At 50.8% G+C, this 15,834-nt stretch overlaps 8 protein-coding genes across 8 annotated transcripts; 5 read left to right on the forward strand and 3 right to left on the reverse strand.

Annotated features, from left to right (window-relative positions):
• Window positions 1-1,163: 1,163 nt before the first annotated feature.
• Window positions 1,164-2,813, forward strand: NUU61_009929 (uncharacterized protein; the record flags this gene model as incomplete). The annotated part of the gene is made up of 1 exon (XM_056660454.1): window positions 1,164-2,813. One exon carries the CDS (start codon window positions 1,164-1,166, stop codon window positions 2,811-2,813), a length of 1,650 nt encoding a protein of 549 aa, XP_056506952.1.
• A 388-nt stretch (window positions 2,814-3,201) lies between these two features.
• Window positions 3,202-3,947, forward strand: NUU61_009930 (peptide-methionine (R)-S-oxide reductase; the record flags this gene model as incomplete). Its single annotated transcript, XM_056660455.1, has 2 exons — window positions 3,202-3,472; window positions 3,559-3,947. The coding sequence occupies 2 exons, from the start codon at window positions 3,202-3,204 to the stop codon at window positions 3,945-3,947; spliced, it is 660 nt and encodes a 219-aa protein (XP_056506953.1).
• Window positions 3,948-4,278: 331 nt separating this feature from the next.
• NUU61_009931 (uncharacterized protein) lies at window positions 4,279-6,252 on the forward strand (the record flags this gene model as incomplete). Its single annotated transcript, XM_056660456.1, has 5 exons — window positions 4,279-4,387; window positions 4,483-4,651; window positions 4,705-4,749; window positions 4,809-4,911; window positions 4,969-6,252. 5 exons carry the CDS (start codon window positions 4,279-4,281, stop codon window positions 6,250-6,252), a joined length of 1,710 nt encoding a protein of 569 aa, XP_056506954.1.
• A 679-nt stretch (window positions 6,253-6,931) lies between these two features.
• NUU61_009932 (uncharacterized protein) lies at window positions 6,932-7,539 on the reverse strand (the record flags this gene model as incomplete). The annotated part of the gene is made up of 2 exons (XM_056660457.1): window positions 6,932-7,310; window positions 7,388-7,539. The coding sequence occupies 2 exons, from the start codon at window positions 7,537-7,539 to the stop codon at window positions 6,932-6,934; spliced, it is 531 nt and encodes a 176-aa protein (XP_056506955.1).
• Window positions 7,540-7,541: 2 nt separating this feature from the next.
• NUU61_009933 (uncharacterized protein) lies at window positions 7,542-7,961 on the reverse strand (the record flags this gene model as incomplete). Its single annotated transcript, XM_056660458.1, has 1 exon — window positions 7,542-7,961. One exon carries the CDS (start codon window positions 7,959-7,961, stop codon window positions 7,542-7,544), a length of 420 nt encoding a protein of 139 aa, XP_056506956.1.
• Window positions 7,962-8,898: 937 nt separating this feature from the next.
• NUU61_009934 (uncharacterized protein) lies at window positions 8,899-10,095 on the forward strand (the record flags this gene model as incomplete). The annotated part of the gene is made up of 4 exons (XM_056660459.1): window positions 8,899-9,061; window positions 9,122-9,560; window positions 9,611-9,855; window positions 9,908-10,095. 4 exons carry the CDS (start codon window positions 8,899-8,901, stop codon window positions 10,093-10,095), a joined length of 1,035 nt encoding a protein of 344 aa, XP_056506957.1.
• Window positions 10,096-11,391: 1,296 nt separating this feature from the next.
• On the forward strand, window positions 11,392-13,785 carry NUU61_009935 (putative C6 transcription factor; the record flags this gene model as incomplete). The annotated part of the gene is made up of 3 exons (XM_056660460.1): window positions 11,392-11,907; window positions 11,982-12,467; window positions 12,550-13,785. 3 exons carry the CDS (start codon window positions 11,392-11,394, stop codon window positions 13,783-13,785), a joined length of 2,238 nt encoding a protein of 745 aa, XP_056506958.1.
• Window positions 13,786-14,017: 232 nt separating this feature from the next.
• On the reverse strand, window positions 14,018-15,778 carry NUU61_009936 (uncharacterized protein; the record flags this gene model as incomplete). Its single annotated transcript, XM_056660461.1, has 1 exon — window positions 14,018-15,778. One exon carries the CDS (start codon window positions 15,776-15,778, stop codon window positions 14,018-14,020), a length of 1,761 nt encoding a protein of 586 aa, XP_056506959.1.
• Between the last annotated feature and the right edge of the window lie 56 nt (window positions 15,779-15,834).

Consider the following 15,834-nt stretch of genomic DNA (forward strand, 5'->3'; position numbering starts at 1 on the left):
CAATAAAGAGAAAAGAAAAAAATCGTTTCATGCTAATTTTCGCTACGACAGCAACAAGAGTATATCTGTTTTTAGGAAATTAATAAAACCTACGTCATAATCTACAATGCCAGAAGATACCCCGCATTCCACGTCCCTTGGATGGCTACCTTTTTTACATTCAAACGAAAGGCCATGAGCAGTTATATTCCAATTTGAATTATTCCTTTTGTGCCTTGTCTTGCCTGCGATTACCTCTTACCAAACCCTAGACAACCCTAATTTCACCCCTGCCAATGAAAAAGACTAGGTCGATAATGAGAGATTACGCGAAATAGCCCTAGTATAGAGCTGCGACAGCTCTTTGAAAACAGATGCTTTACGGTGCCCTATATGGCCATGAGAACCTAGGGCCAATCAAATACAGCAAATCCATAGGTTCTGGTTGTGTATTTTCGATTATAATTTTTCAGCAGCCCCTAGATATGCTATAGCTGATAGAGGATTTTAGTAACCTAATGTAGAATCTGGTTTAAGAAAAGTTGAGAAATTTCCTAGATTAATCTTAGACCATATCGGTGTTCTCCCACTTATCGTTTCAGAAAAAGAACAAAGGAAAAAGAAGGAAAGAAGACATACATTAAAAAAAGTCCTGCCAGAAATTGTCCCATTTTCAGCAAGGCCATTTAATGCATGACTGCATTTTAGAACAAACCCAGATATTTAATGATTGAGCTTAACCCGGGAATAACACCCGTGTCCCTGTCTGTAGACAGTATGACGCAGGAACAGCAAGACGATTGCAGTCGGTGTCGATCAGCCCGACTGCCGAGGGCGGTGGGAGTTACGTGAGGCGGTGGCACCCTAGCACGGCAGTACTTTCGCACTCAATCGCGGCGGCCTGCATGTTTTATCATCCTGACTGTGAGTCAAGTCAAAACACAGTCACAGTTTGATCCTGATCTGGGCTTGGGGGTTGCCTTTTTCTTATATCTAAGTAGCCTGGACTGACATTCTTCTTCCCTTCCTACTTTTTTCTTCTGGTAAGGAATGCACATCGTTACCCCGCAACGTTTCCTGGTGGACAGCCTACGACTTCACGATGGCGGATGCTAGTGACGCGTTTCTTATGGTAAGTGTCTTCTGAACAGGAAATAGAACTTGGTAACAGACGACCTGTGGCGATGGAAACTGATATTTGGATTTCGCCTTCTCAGGAGCTTGAGAGTAGCTACTGTCCTCCCATCGACTCGGCACTGTTTGCTGCGATAGTCTCCGACTATGACCTGACCGTTTCCTCTCAGGTCCAGGATCTGTGTGATACGCTTAATCTTCTCAAGGACTCTGCGCTGCAGCAGGAAAACCTTCCCTTTGACCCCTCAGGCACCGCCAATCTTTACCAGGCCGATGGTGACCCATCCTTGACCCCGCCTGAGCACACGCCCTCGCTCAATGGGCATGATACCTCCCAACTCCTGACTACTGCTACTGAAAGCAGTGACAGGACTCTCCAGAACACGAGCCATGGTACGTCTCGCACTGCATACACGGTCACGGCCGATGGCTCACTGCAGCTGTCTGGCGCCACACATGAGGACAAAGTCAATTCTCTGCGAGAGATGTTCCCAAATACCTCGCATTTTGATACAGAGCAGACACTGCAAAGGTGTGGCAATGACATCAGCAAGTCCATGGATGTCCTATTGAATCATGCATTCTTCGATGAGGCTCAGGATACCGATGGCGACAGCCAGATCTCTATTCCCAAGGGAATTGATGGCTTCCTGGCAGAGGAGGGATATGACTTTGGTGGCAAAAAGGGGCGCAAAAACAAGCGCAGTAAAAAAAAAAAGCTTCAACTTGAGGCATCTGCCAGATATGGGGATGCCCCCACTGACCAGCTCAACACATGGGAGACCGCCAAGAGGGACATCGACTTTATTTCCTCTCGAATAACTGCTCTCACGCGGGAGAAAGTGGCATCTGCCTATCACGCAAACTCAATGTCCTCGTCCGCCACCATCAGAGCACTTGCACTTGCTCATGGTCCAAAGAGCACCAAAGACATTGAGAGTGACTCGGTGATGGAAGCTCAGCTTGCCGAGCTCTCCCATGAATTCCCTGGCCTTTCCGCAACCACTGTCGTTGGGCTGCTCAAAGTAACCCAGAACATGATCTCGGCAGCGAGTGAATTGGCCACTGTTATGGTGCGTGAGCCATCCCCAACTCCGGTCTCTGACTTGATCCAATTCAAGTCAGCTCCACCCGTCCTAGAAGAAGAGGGGTCCGAGATCGTCGCATCCTCCGGTAAGCGTGGAGCGAGTTCTCGGATGGGCGGGAGCTATGAGCAGGAGCAGACGGCGGCCGGGGCTCACTTCTCAGCCGGAAATGAGGCGTACTCCCAAGCCTCCCAGGCTGCTCGGCGTGCTCGATCGAACCATCTCTACGCTGGTGCCGCGGCCTACTACCATCAAGTGAGGCGAGAGCAACAAGCATTGGGGCGGAGCCACAATGCGGCAGCCTCAGACCGACTGGTGGATGGCCAGTCCACGGACTATCAACTCGACCTCCACGGCGTGACTGTCCAGAACGCCGTTCGCATCGCCCGCGAGCGAGTCGAGGCGTGGTGGGACTCTTTGGGCGACCTCAAGCATGTGCGTGGAGGTGGCAAGAACGTGCATGGAGGGTTCAAAATCATCACCGGCCGCGGTCAGCACAGCCGAGATGGCACCTCCCGTCTTGGCCCTTCCGTCAGCAAGATGCTGGTCAGCGAGGGGTGGCGAGTGGAGGTGGAGCGAGGATTCCTTGTGGTGGTTGGGGTGGCTCGACGATGAAGGTGAAGTGAGCAGAGAGGGAATCATTCCGGCAGGTACATCATGCTCACCTGGTTTCCTTTTTTTCTTCTTTTCTTTCTATTTGCGCATGTGGATTCATTTTCAAGAATATTGTATGAGATACCCCTAGCACTGTTCGGAGTTAAGATTTATGCATTCGGGAGGAATTGTTAGATGTAATGTAGAGTGACTTGAAGCATTCGAACACACACTCTCACACCGTAGAAATCCTCTACCCCCCTGATAAATGTATTTTAAATGTATGCTCGACTGTTATCCGTTGCGTATAGAACTCCCCGCATGATGACGTAAAGGCGCTGTGAGCATCTCCCTCAATTCTCGATGCGCTTCGCTTCTCCAACTTGGCCAGCTATTGCACGTCGATTCCATGCGCTATCAAACTCTACGAAGCTTCACCTCCCTCAAACACCAACCCTTCCCTTTCAGGCACATAGCCTCATCCTACCCTGTCCGTGCCCATTCAAGTTTCACGTCTAGGACTCTTCGTTTCCCGGGTTCCAAAGCACTCCGAGCTGCTCCGACGATCCCCTTTTTGGGCGCGTTCTTTACCTCTAATAGCAAAGCCGAGGAGCCCTCTGACAGCATGTCGTACCCCGACCAGCGAAGCGATGACCAGTGGAGAGCGGTGTTAAGTCCCGGTCCGTACCCTTTGCTTTTCGCAGACCCCTACCAGGTGACCCAGGTGTTTTTATTCTGTCCAGACTACTAACCTCCATCATTGTAGATCAATTCCGCATTCTTCGCGAAAAAGGCACCGAGCGCGCCGGCACCGGCGAATACGATTCTCACTATCCGTCCGAGGGGGTGTACAACTGCGCCGGATGTGACACTCCGCTCTACAAGGCGAGCCACAAGTTTAAATCGGGCTGCGGCTGGCCCGCCTACTTTGACTCCATTCCCGGCGCAGTCACCCGCCATGTCGACAACACGTTTGGGATGAAGCGCACGGAGATCGTGTGCAGTAACTGTGGAGGCCATCTCGGTCATGTCTTTGAGGGTGAGGGGTATCCGACCCCGACCGATGAACGGCATTGTGTCAACAGTATCAGTTTGCGGTTTACCGAAGACGAGGGCAAGACGGGCGAGGGACAGAATGCCAAAGCCAAGGCTTAAAAGGCCCGTAGACCATTAGACGATGTTTGGGTGTTTTGGGAGCCACACTGTGTGGGTTTTGGTGATGCATTGGCCGAGGAGTAGAATGGTGGTTGTGGATAGAGCACATTGTATTTCAAGATTGACAACAGCAGCAAGTTGAGCAGAAAATTCCAGGAGCGCAACCGTAGACCGCGTATCAAACGGCGCAGCTGGCGCTCCTCCCCGCCCGTATGCCATGTTGTCGCCTTAGGCCACAATACCGACCGCCACCCAAGATTAAATTCCAGGCCCTCATTGTTTCCCTCCCACTACCTTCGGACACCAATTTTCGAGTCGCCTGCTACAGATTATGTCTCGACGTGCCACTCCGGGCCAAGCAGCCCAGAACCAGCAGACCATAAAAAGTCTTCTGAAACTCGAGCCTAACAAGATATGTGCCGACTGCAAGCGCAACAAGCGTCCGTGTTCCCTCTCCGAGATTCTACAACAAATTTCCGCGCGCTTTGGCTAGGGCTTAGATGAGGTGGCTAACTGTGTCTTGTCGTCAATTCAGATCCGCGATGGGCTTCCTGGAATCTGGGTATATTCATCTGCATTCGCTGTTCGGGCATCCATAGGGGGATGGGCACCCACATCAGTCGGGTTAAGTCCGTGGATCTCGACGCCTGGACCGACGAACAACTTCAGAGTGTGTTGAAATGGGGCAATGCAAGAGCCAATAAGTTCGTCGCGAGCCATTGACGATCTGTGTCGCCCACGCGCTTACGCATCACAGGTACTGGGAAGCCAAGTTGGCCGCGGGCCATATTCCGTCGGAAGCGTGAGTGGAATAATTTGGCAGTTATTGCGATTGCAGGATTCTAATGCCGCTGTCGACAGCAAAATTGAGAACTTTATTCGGACCAAGTACGATACCAAGCGATGGGTCATGGATGGCGGAATGCCCGACCCCTCCACTTTGGATGACGGCGACGACGATGTGGTGAGTGCTTAATCAAGGCGCGCCATTTCTCCTGATCAATAACCACTGACCTACCAGCCTCTTGCGGTTGTACAGGAAAAGGCAAAGATTGAACGCTCTGCTTCGCAAAGAGTTGCCCCCAGCCAGCCGCCGCCCCGCCAACAGCAGCCCTCGATTGATTTGTTTGGTGACGATATCATCTCTCCCCCATCGCGTCCTAGCACGACCGACCTGGCCCCTCACCCGCCACCGAAACAGGCACAGCCCGCGCAACCTGCGCAGCCGAAACCCCAGAAGCCGGGCGACTCATTGTTGGGACTTGACTTCTTCGGCAGTACCCAAACATCCACTGGTAGTCGCCCAAGCAGCACGGTCTCCACGCCCGCTGCGCCTACGGGCATATCTCGGCCGGATCTCAAGCAGTCGATTCTGTCTCTGTATTCCAAGCCGCAGCCCGCTCCCGCTCAGCATGAGCGCACAAGCTCATTTGGTGATATGGCTGCGCCCGCGCCCCCGTCCGCATCCTCAAACATGAGTGGTCTGACGGACGCCTTCAGTGGACTGAGTTTCCCTTCCACGGCCACCTCTCCTCCGCCCCCTAAACCAGCGGAAAAGCCATCCCCCTTTGCAAACCTTACCAGTTTCGCCACTACCAAGTCGACTCCTGCCGCCCCGAAAGTCACCTCTCCAGCTGGATCCGCCAGCGGCGCTAGCGGGGATCTTTTCGATAGTCTGACCTCCCCTACTCTGTCTGCGCCCAAGCCTCAATCTCGAACCACGTCCGTCTCATCGAATGGACAAGACTTTGGATTCGGGGGGTTCACGTCCCCGACTGCTAAACCCAACCCTCCGTCATCATCATTGTCTAACGACCTTTTCGGACTTTCTTCGCCACCTCCGGCGCAGGGTCCAGCCCCGGCTCCGCCCAAGCCTAGCGCATTTTCACCCCAGCACGAGTTGAATTCTGCCTTCAACATCTCCAGCCCTCCCCCTCAGCCTCCAGCGCCCTCCAAGCCTGCAGCCCCAGCCGCAAACGCTGCCACTGCTGGTATGCTCTCAGCCAGCCTCGACCCTTGGGGCGGCAATGCATGGAGCACCCCCGACCCAACACCAGCGCCAGCTCCGGCTGCCCCTTCGCCAGCATCGATGATGAAGGTCCCGGACACGTTAACCCCCAACGACATTGGAAGTGGCTGGGGTGCACCCAGCGCAGCTCCCAAGCCCGAGCCCACCGTTGCGGCCGACGAGGACTTCGGTGGCTGGACCAGCGCCGCTCCAGTCACTTCTACCACCACTACTACCAACTCCAAGCCGGCCGGCGGGTTTGGGGCTGACGACCTTTTCTCTAACGTCTGGGAGTAAGAAAGAGATTCTTTGTTTATTTCAAATAGATTGACGAGTTGAAACCCACATCTGCATCTGGTTTGCATGGACGGTAGCTCTCTTGCGCATTGGACATTGCACATACCGGTGTTTATGACTTTGAGACTATGCTTTGATGCTTTCCCCGTTTTTTTCTTTACTTTGTTCTAGAGGCTTTCGGTCTCGTTGAATTGCGGGCAATTGTGTAAAATGGGCGGGTCTCATTCTTTCCATATCCACTTTGGCATGTATACACCGTCACAATTCATTTTAATATCTTCGATGATCACTAGGACCTTTGGTTAAGGTGATCTACATGACGGGGAATAGGCGATCCCTGACAGCCCCATAGTAGAGAGCCCCCTCATACTGTATCCTTATATTGTAAAATGAGCACCATTGAATTTCCTTTTTGAGGTTGGTTTTGCCTTTTCCGGGTCCTCGAAAAACGTGCTGATTCACTCATAGGTCTTGCAGCCGAATTTGGATTCTGGCCTTTGGAAGCTCTATCTTCCACCACCAGCGTGTTTCATTTAGATCCAGCTACCTCAGGTTCTAATCATTCAATTGTATTCAACTTTCCAAAAAAAAAAGAAAAGAAAAGAAAAGAGAACTCAGATAAAAGCTTCGCGATACAACACTGCCCTCTCGCCTTCCTCTCGCCTTCTTTCACCGTTTTTTAGTCCTCACAATCGTAATCCGGCGGAGCCCCAACGGTACCAAGGGGACTTTTATATATGTCGTTGACCTGGTCGATATCGGCTTGATTTGGCCCGCTCTTCCAAGACGAAAACGGCACAGTGCCTCCGTCCTTCTTATTAAAGACTGTCTTTTTCTTCTTGGCATCAACGGGCCTGTTGTAAAACGTGATCGAATCCCAATTCACGATTCTCGGGAAAAAGTCTGTGAGCAGTCTCAGGGGAGCATTAAATGGGGCATATCGCTCCGGCTCCCGACTGAATTCCGTCTTAAATCCTGTACTCGTTGAGTACGACTTGGCATTCACCATGTCTTGACATGCGTCCGTGAATGCTTTCTTCTTTTTTGATGAAATACTACTAGGACAATCAGATCTATACACGGGATATAGTCAGTTCAGTCATTTCTTTGCTTATAGATGGATGGGATGTCTCACAAAGCCTCAGAATTAAGTTCCATCTGGTCCAAGGCATGCGGGCTTTGGCTTTGATGAGGTAGTGACAAGACATGTGAGATTTCATGGGCAACCACCCCAGCCCAATCGTCCAGGTCTGGGGTGTCTTTTCCAAAGTCATATTTGCCCGCCATGGTCAAATATTGGGGGGATCTCCAAAGTCATGTATCATTTGATCGCCCTTGTAGCCATTTGTGGTCATGCAAAGTTTGGCCTTCGGGTCCAATCGCACACGAAGGAAATGGGCAGATTCCTTGTTGGTTGCAGGACATGCGTCTTTCCTCTGGAATTTTACCAGAAGATCGGTATAGTCGGTCCATAGTTTCAGACCCTTCTCAAACCTCGCTTTAAATTCATCACTGACTGCATATTTGCCAGTAGATTCGAAGCACCACTTGACAATTCCGTTGGGCCAATAAGGGGACTTGCGCGATAATCGTCCGATGTTTGCTAAAGTCCCCCAAGGTGCGTAATCGGTGAGCTCACTCATATCAGGACAGGAAGAAACCAGTGTCGCCCATAGGCCTAACGTGACGATTAGAAGGCCGAAATGCATATTGCAAAATTTGGAAATGGTGAGTGATGATTGTTTAAGGCAAATGCAGGGGGGGCTTTCCTTATAAGTGCTTCAAGCCTTGACCCTGGGGCTAAAACGCTACATATTTTAGTAGGAACCCCTTTCCCTTTTTCCTTTTTTTTCGTTATATTCTCTACCCACAATAACTAATGCTAGGGTTAATACGCATTAATGCTCAAGATCTACACGGGCACACGGCTAAAGGCACACGACTAATAATAGGGGGCCAAAATTTGACCCGCTCTTTGGGCCCCCATCGACTCGCTTAGTCGACCGGGGCTCTGTAGTGATTCAGGACACCCAATCCAAAAAATGCATACACCCTCAGGAATATGCACACACAAGGACTTTAGTATTGAACAAGGCAATTGTGCGGTTGCATGACTTACAGCGAGATTGTACAATATATCCTTCACAGCTGGAGTCTTTTGAAGAACATGAGACGGGTCTCACGTGACGTGGTTAGAATGACCTCCCCATAGTGGTTGCTAAGAATCTTTGATCTGGATTTATCCTTTCACTGGCGACGCAGCTGGTTTAGTTAATCCGAAATCTATTGGATCGACGAATATTCCGGAGAACAAAGACTCCAAACGTACATCAGTCGAGGGGGTGGTCACATGATGTTTATGTAACCCAGACCCACCTCTCAGCTGAGATCCATACTGAGTCCCTACTTTATAGAGTGATTATAGGTCAGGGGGACCCCCTTGACTCAGTAGTATGTTTTGAAGAGTCATGTGTTTTTATTATAAGTATCATTCGGATTATTTGCTATTGGCTACGACGAAAGTCCACTCTCCATGAAACCCAAAAAAAAAAACAAGATTCTAGATGATGTATCATCCAACTATCAATTACAATGGATGATATTACGAGCTGGGTGTATTTCAGTCTTTAACGTCATACTGACATAATGACATCCACACTATATCAGTTCTTTGTTGGTGAGATAAATAATGGACCACATCAAACCACAGTCTTCAACAGTTCATTTCTCGAATTATACACTCCGGATATGGGATTGCACAAAGAAACAATAAGGGCTGCTCAAGGCCCCCAGGCTCAGTTCCAACAGGGTGAGAATCCTTTGGCTTACTTACAACTGAAATTCAAAGCTCATCTGATTCGTTCATCAGGACATCAGATTCCAATCCAACATCAGGAGCAGCCTGGTCTTCAGCATGAAATGGAAGACCCAAAGCCCACATCAACACAGTTCCCGACTGAAGACAATAGCTATCAGACATACAAGCCCGCAGGAAAGTTGGTCGGCAAGAAGGCTTTAATAACCGGAGGAGACTCGGGAATAGGTCGAGCTACCGCTATCCTCTTCGCAATGGAGGGTGCATCCATTCTGATCACATGTTTGCCTGAAGAGATAACAGATGCCCAAGAAACGGTTCGTTGGGTTGAGGAGAAAGGAGGGAAGTGCCATATTTTCAAATCGGACTTGCGAGGCGCAGGAAATTGCAAGAAGGCTGTCGAGCAGGCGCTAGAGAAGTTGGGCGCTATCGACATATTGGTCAATAACGCTGGCACACAGACTATGATCAAAGATATAAAGGATTTAGATGAGTATGTCTGCTCGCTAAGTATATTTCAAAAGTTGTTAATCATCACTGCAGGGAACAGTGGGAAGCCACATTCGACACGAACATCCACTCCGTCTTTTACCTCTCCAAGTACACACTTCCCCATCTTAAGAGCGGGTCGAGTATCATCAATTGCGCCTCTATCAACGCCTACATCGGCCGGCCAGACCTACTAGACTATACGTCTAGTAAAGGCGCGCTTATCGCCTTCACTCGAGGGTTATCCAATCAACAAGTGAAAAACGGCATTCGCGTAAATGCCATATGTCCCGGACCAGGTAAATTACAAGCTCATTTATTCAATTTTAAATTTTGCTCATTCTTTTCTAGTCTGGACCCCACTCATTTCTGCGACTATGACCACTTCGGCCATGGAGCAATTCCATGAGACCCCTATGGGTCGACCGGGTCAGCCTAGTGAGGTTGCTTCATGTTTTGTCTTCCTCGCGAGCCAAGACAGCAGCTTTATTTCCGGACAATGCCTGCATCCTAATGGGGGCGTTGTAGTTAATGGCTGAGAAAATCGGTGATGACAAACATGGAAATTGAATTTTCTATCCTAGTCTCTTGTTTTGATACGGGCATCGCCGCTCTCGTAGAATCAAATGGACCATGTGCTGTTTGTCTCTTAATTGTGGGCTTCGAGACTTTGATATCAATCATGACTTGGAAAATGATCATCCTTAACATCACCAAAGCCCCTGGGGAAACGAAAGTGGGGAGAAAAACGTTGAAGAGTGTAAACGAACTGGTAGGTAGGAACCAAGGTTCGGTACGCCATGTGCCAAGCTTAGTGAGCTAACCAGTGGACTATAGCCACCCAGGGCTGTCCCTACCTGATTTTGCAAGGTTCAATTCTTGATATAATAGGGCCGTCCGTGTAGTACCATGTCTATTCAAAGGCATATGGTGTCATACTTGCGTAACAACTCACATATAAACGCCCCAAACAACGCTCAGCATTTTTCCTATATCCTCTTTATTTCCAATATCATAATAATATGTCATAATAAAAGACTTTAGATATATAAAAAGAATCTCTAAAATAAATAATTATAAACTTAGGAAAATTATACTAAAATACGTTCAAGTAGATTAACCCATAGGTTAATGGGTTAATCTATAGACAAATCTGGATTTTGTTAACCCAACCTATAGGTCATAGGTTTAGGTTATAGGTCAAGACCTTTAACCCATAGGATGGGTCTGTCTATATCTTGATAGTATTTTATATAGCTTAACTAGACTAGATAGAGAGAGAAAGAAAAGAAACTACTTCTAGCATTATTTTAGTTACAAGTAGAAATAAAAAGAATAAAAGCTAAAGGTAAGAGTTAATATTAGGACTGAAAAAAAAAAAAAAAAAAAAAAAAAAAAAACTAATAGTACTGAACCTGAACAGGAATAGAATAGTAGTAGTCTAGGGAATAGGCAGTCAAGCAGTGAGCCGCTGTTCAAAGTTATAGGTAGAGGTAGAAAGATCACTGTTTCTAGCGTCAGAAAGAGCCATTTTCGGCGTCAATTCATGGGTCCCCATATTCTATGTGTAAATACTAAACGCGCAACGAAGCCTTGCGAGCCTCACTTGCTGGACGTTGTACCCCCGCGATGGTCCAATAACGTTACCGCTGGCGGTGGGTCAGAAAGGCAAGCTCGTGGGGGCCATCGCCCGGCACATCCCACCATTTCAGAACATCTCGAACTATGGCAGACTTGAAAGAAGCTCTGTGCTTCAAGTGACACTCTCATCTATCAGTGCCTCTGCTGCCTCTCTCTCTGTCCAGTCCCTTAGTTCTGCGTCCACCCTGCGCGGCATGAACTCCCATGTGGAACCTCGGGGTCCAACCGAACGAGCCCCCGTCCCACACCGATCCTCGGCGCCACGGGTGCGGCTCAGCTGCGAGGCCTGTCGCCAGCGCAAAGTGAAATGTGACAAATTGAGCCCGTGTACCAGCTGTCAGCGGCTGGGGTTTGTCTGCGTGCCGGTCGAGCGGGCGCGACTCCCCCGCGGCCGGGCGAGAAGGAGTGCGGAGAAGGCATTCGGGTCGGACAAGGAGCTTGCAGACCGTGTCGCAAAACTCGAGAAGCTGCTCAAGACGGTCGCCAATGAGCGCGACAGTGACTCTGGCCATGGAGTGCCCCCGTCGGTTGCTCCGTCCGATTCCATTCCAGAACACCCTCCTGCACCGGAGATTCAGACCCAAACGGCCTATGTCGAGTCCCGGAAGGATCAGACTGCCATGTATAGTGTCAGTCTACCGTATCGCCCTCGTCCCCGTCCGCCTACAGCATATATGGGCAGCTCTTTTTGGGAGGATATTATGCAGCAGGTACGTACTTTGGTCTTAATCTCCTCCCGCCAGGCAATATTCACCGGGATCGATTTTGACATATTGATGGATAGACCCAAGAGCTTCGCACCGTGCTAGATGACCGTCTCGAGAACGCACAGCCTGATTTCAGTGACCCTTCTGGCTTTGGTCATTCCTTGGTTAGCTCAGAAAGCCCAGAAAGCACAACTAACTCGCCCCAATCCAATCGAGGAATTACTTTATTGCCATCAATGCGCTCGAAGTTGTGCGATATCTACTTGCATAATGTTGATCCTCTGTTCAAGATTCTGCATGGGCCGTCACTAAGTGCATTTTTGCGAGATGGCAGGCCCTATCTTGACTATGAACCTGAACACCAGGCCCCTGCCACCCTCGCTTCCGCCGTTTATTGTGCTGCAGTGTGTACCCTCAGTGAGGAAGAGTGCTTGTCTCTCTTTGCTATGGAGAAGAGGACGGTCGTTGCGGATTTCCAACGAGAAACGGAGGCTGCGCTGGCGAGGGCGGATTTCGTGACCACCAACGACGTGACCGTTCTGCAGGCGTATGTACTCTCATTGGTAAGTTTTATTCTGAAAATGTGAAGGATTATATCATTTCGCATGGTTGTATACTGTGGAAATAGATACTAACCGTCTCCAGCTCGCTGCCCGTTCGCAAGATCAAAGCCGACGAGTATGGACCATGCTGAGCATGGCGCTCCGAGTCGGACAGGCTTTATCGCTTCACATACCCGATCCACCATTTTTCGTCCCGCCGTTTGACCTGGAGATACGCAAGCGCGTCTGGCTCGGCATTGGCATGTTGGACGTGGCGGCCTCGCTCGACAGGGCCTCCGAGCCGATGATGCAATCGGCGTGGCTGGAATCACATTCCCCAGCCAATATCAACGACGAGGACATCTGGTTTGGGATGGATGGTCCGATCCCAGAACACAAGGAAGGCACATTCACAGATATGTCACATACGCTGGTGATTGCCGCGTCGCAATCGGTTACCCGATCCATCGCCTTTGCAGATTTTATCGAGCCCTCGGTCGGGGGAATGGGCTTGCGGCAGCAGCTGGTGCAAGACTTCCAGCAAACAGCGCTGAGCCTTCTCAGTGGCTGCGAGCCAGAAGTTTCGGCCTTCCAATGGTTCGCGAAAAAGTCCGCTGGCATCATGAGCAGCTGGCTGCAGCTGGTCTGTCTGCGGCCTCTGCAACGAAGCAAAAGCTTCACTCCGCCGGCCATCCAGGGCGATGCGCTCCTCCGCCTGGCAGCTGATAACCTGCAGTGGTCGCAGGAAGTCTACACGCATCCGGCCACGACTCCCTGGCAGTGGTTCGGCTGCATGTGGGTTCCGTGGCACGGGCTGGCCGTCGCCATCGCTGAGCTGTGTGTCTGCAAGGACCCGCTGATCATGTCCAAGTACTGGGCCCTGATCGAGTCGGTGTATCAGCGCTCCCGGTTCCTGATAGCAGACTCGCAGCACGGAATGTTGTGGAAGCCCATGGAGAAACTAATGACCCAAGCTCGTACTCGCAAGAGAGAGTTACTAGGCCCGGACCCGGACCCACTAGTCCCCAAGCCGACCTTCCCCCAGTTCCCCTACAGCGTAGCCACTGAATCTACTCCTGGCGTGCCTCAAGTCCAGTCGACCCCGGCAGAATTCTCCTCATTGGGTTTGGAAACGACTGCCGCTCCGCCTCTCGACCCTGCTACCACCATGCCTCCATTGCCGCCTTTCTCTGTGCCGGATTCCTGGCCGAATGTGTGGGATGCCATGGACCTGAGCACGTCGGGACTCCAGCCGTCTGGCGATACTGCATGGCTGAACTATGAGAACTTCATTGGAGATGTATATAACAGCGTTGATTCTATGTTTTTGCCGCGTTGATAGGCCGGCACTTGATGATACTTTTTGCGAGGCGCAAAGGGGGCCGGGTGTGAGTTGTATATATTGGGAGATATCGGAACACGGAGTAAGGCATCATCAACAACGCCACTTTTTTCTTGAAGAACTGCAAAAGTCAAGAGTTGTCTATTGTTTGATAACACTATCCCACTGTTCTAGCGGGCCTATCTTGTAGTTTTATTTACATCCACAATCCAACCATCCAAGCAGAGTCTCATTGATATCCCCGCCCCGTCAAGGCAACCCCATCAGTAAAATGCTTCAAAAATCTTCCAGTAACAACCTGCCCCTGCCCCCCAGTCCCAGTCTCAGACACAGCAACAGGCCACAAAACACGCGCAGCCCCATCGTCAAATCCAATCGGACACCCCTCATCCCGCTGGCACTCGGGTGCCGCACTCATATACCCCGGATCAACGGAGTTAATCGTGACACGACGCCGCTTCCACGCAGAATGGGCCTCCGTCTCGGTGATCATATTGATAGCAGCCTTGGACATATTGGTGTGGACGTGGTGGCCGGCCTTGCTGCGTGAGCGGGGGACATCCTCGAAGATGCCTTCGCGCGACGAGACGTTGACGATGAAGCCCTGGGGATTTATAGTTGAGGCTGGGTCATCGGTGCCCATGCAGGCGAGCAACTCGCGGCACAGGATTAGTGGGACGAAGGCGTTGACGGAGTGCGCGCTGATCAGGTCTTCGTAGGGAATTTCGTGCAGGGACTGGACCCAGGAGGATTTGTCGGGGTCTGTTTCGTTTGTGCTGCGGAGGCTCTTGTGTGTGATCTCCTTCGCGGATTCATTTTCTGGAGCCGAGGGCTTGTTGTCGATCTGGAGGGGTGTTTGCTCGTTTTCGATGCTTGGGATCCACGATGCTTGGAGGCCTCCTCGCACTCGCGGTAAATAGCCTTGGTCTGCACCGCCGGCGAGCAGGGCCTTGGTCACGGGGAGGTGTCTTAGTTGCTCTTCTCGGGAGATAGCTCTCATCTCCGCTTTGACGGGATCTGTTAATGTCTGCGCGGCGTTGTTGATCAAGATATCGAGGGTTTGTTTCGACGCGGATTCAGAGGTTGTCGCCCAGGTAGAAAGCAGGTCTTTGACGATATAAACCAGTCGAAACGCATCTTGGGCAGTGCGGAAGTCTGCCCCGACAATCTTCAACCGCGACGCCCACTCTCCAAAGTCGGTCTCTTTTGCATATCGCGCTGCTGCATCTGCGGGATACCGAGATGAGACGATGACCCGGGCACCGCACCGGAGCAACCGTAGAGCAGTGTGGTAGCCAAGATTAATCCTGCCTCCGGTCACCAGGGCTGTCTTGTTGGCCAGATCAAGCTTCTCGGGCAGCGAGCGCTCCGAGCATCTGAGGTTGAATAGACCGCAGGGTCGGCACAGCGCCGGATAGAACTCGTGTGCTTCGGATGCCGAGAAACAGTAGCGACAGATATAACACCGAAGTTGCCTGGGGTTTGGTTTCCCGTCGTCCCCGAATCTGCGGGACATGTTGTAAATCTTAGATCGCTCAGTGCTGTCCAGAGAGAGCTGGTTTTGCACGGCAACAATCACGTCCGATAATGGACTGGACGACGATATCTCAGATATCGACCCATGTCTCTGGAGATCCCCCAGCACTTTCAGGGTGGTCTCGAGCTCCTCGTTCGTTGGGGCCACGTCTCTTTGCGCCCATGGCTCATTGCCGCGGTCAGAGTTTAGTATGGTCTGTTGTCCGTACGCCCTGATTCCCTTGATGATGCTCTCGCATCGCATCGAGCGCAGGGATTTGGGAATCTCACTATGAGGCGTGAGATGCCATGCGACTTTATCCAGGAAGGAACTTGGAGCAGAGGGCAGGCGAAAAGCGACATTGCTGGGCCGTCTGTTCTCCCAGCATAGTTGCTGGTCACGCCTCAAGCACTGGGCAACTTCTTCGGGGTTGTCCAAGTCGACAGACTGCAGAGATTGATTTTTGCTAACCATGGTCTTTTTCTTCTGCCCGCAATCACTGTCAATTGAGCACTGGCTTCATATATCAC

This window comes from Penicillium alfredii (assembly GCF_028826965.1).
Source record: "Penicillium alfredii strain IBT 34128 chromosome Unknown utg000012l_segment0_segment0, whole genome shotgun sequence".
Classification (NCBI taxonomy): domain Eukaryota; kingdom Fungi; phylum Ascomycota; class Eurotiomycetes; order Eurotiales; family Aspergillaceae; genus Penicillium; species Penicillium alfredii.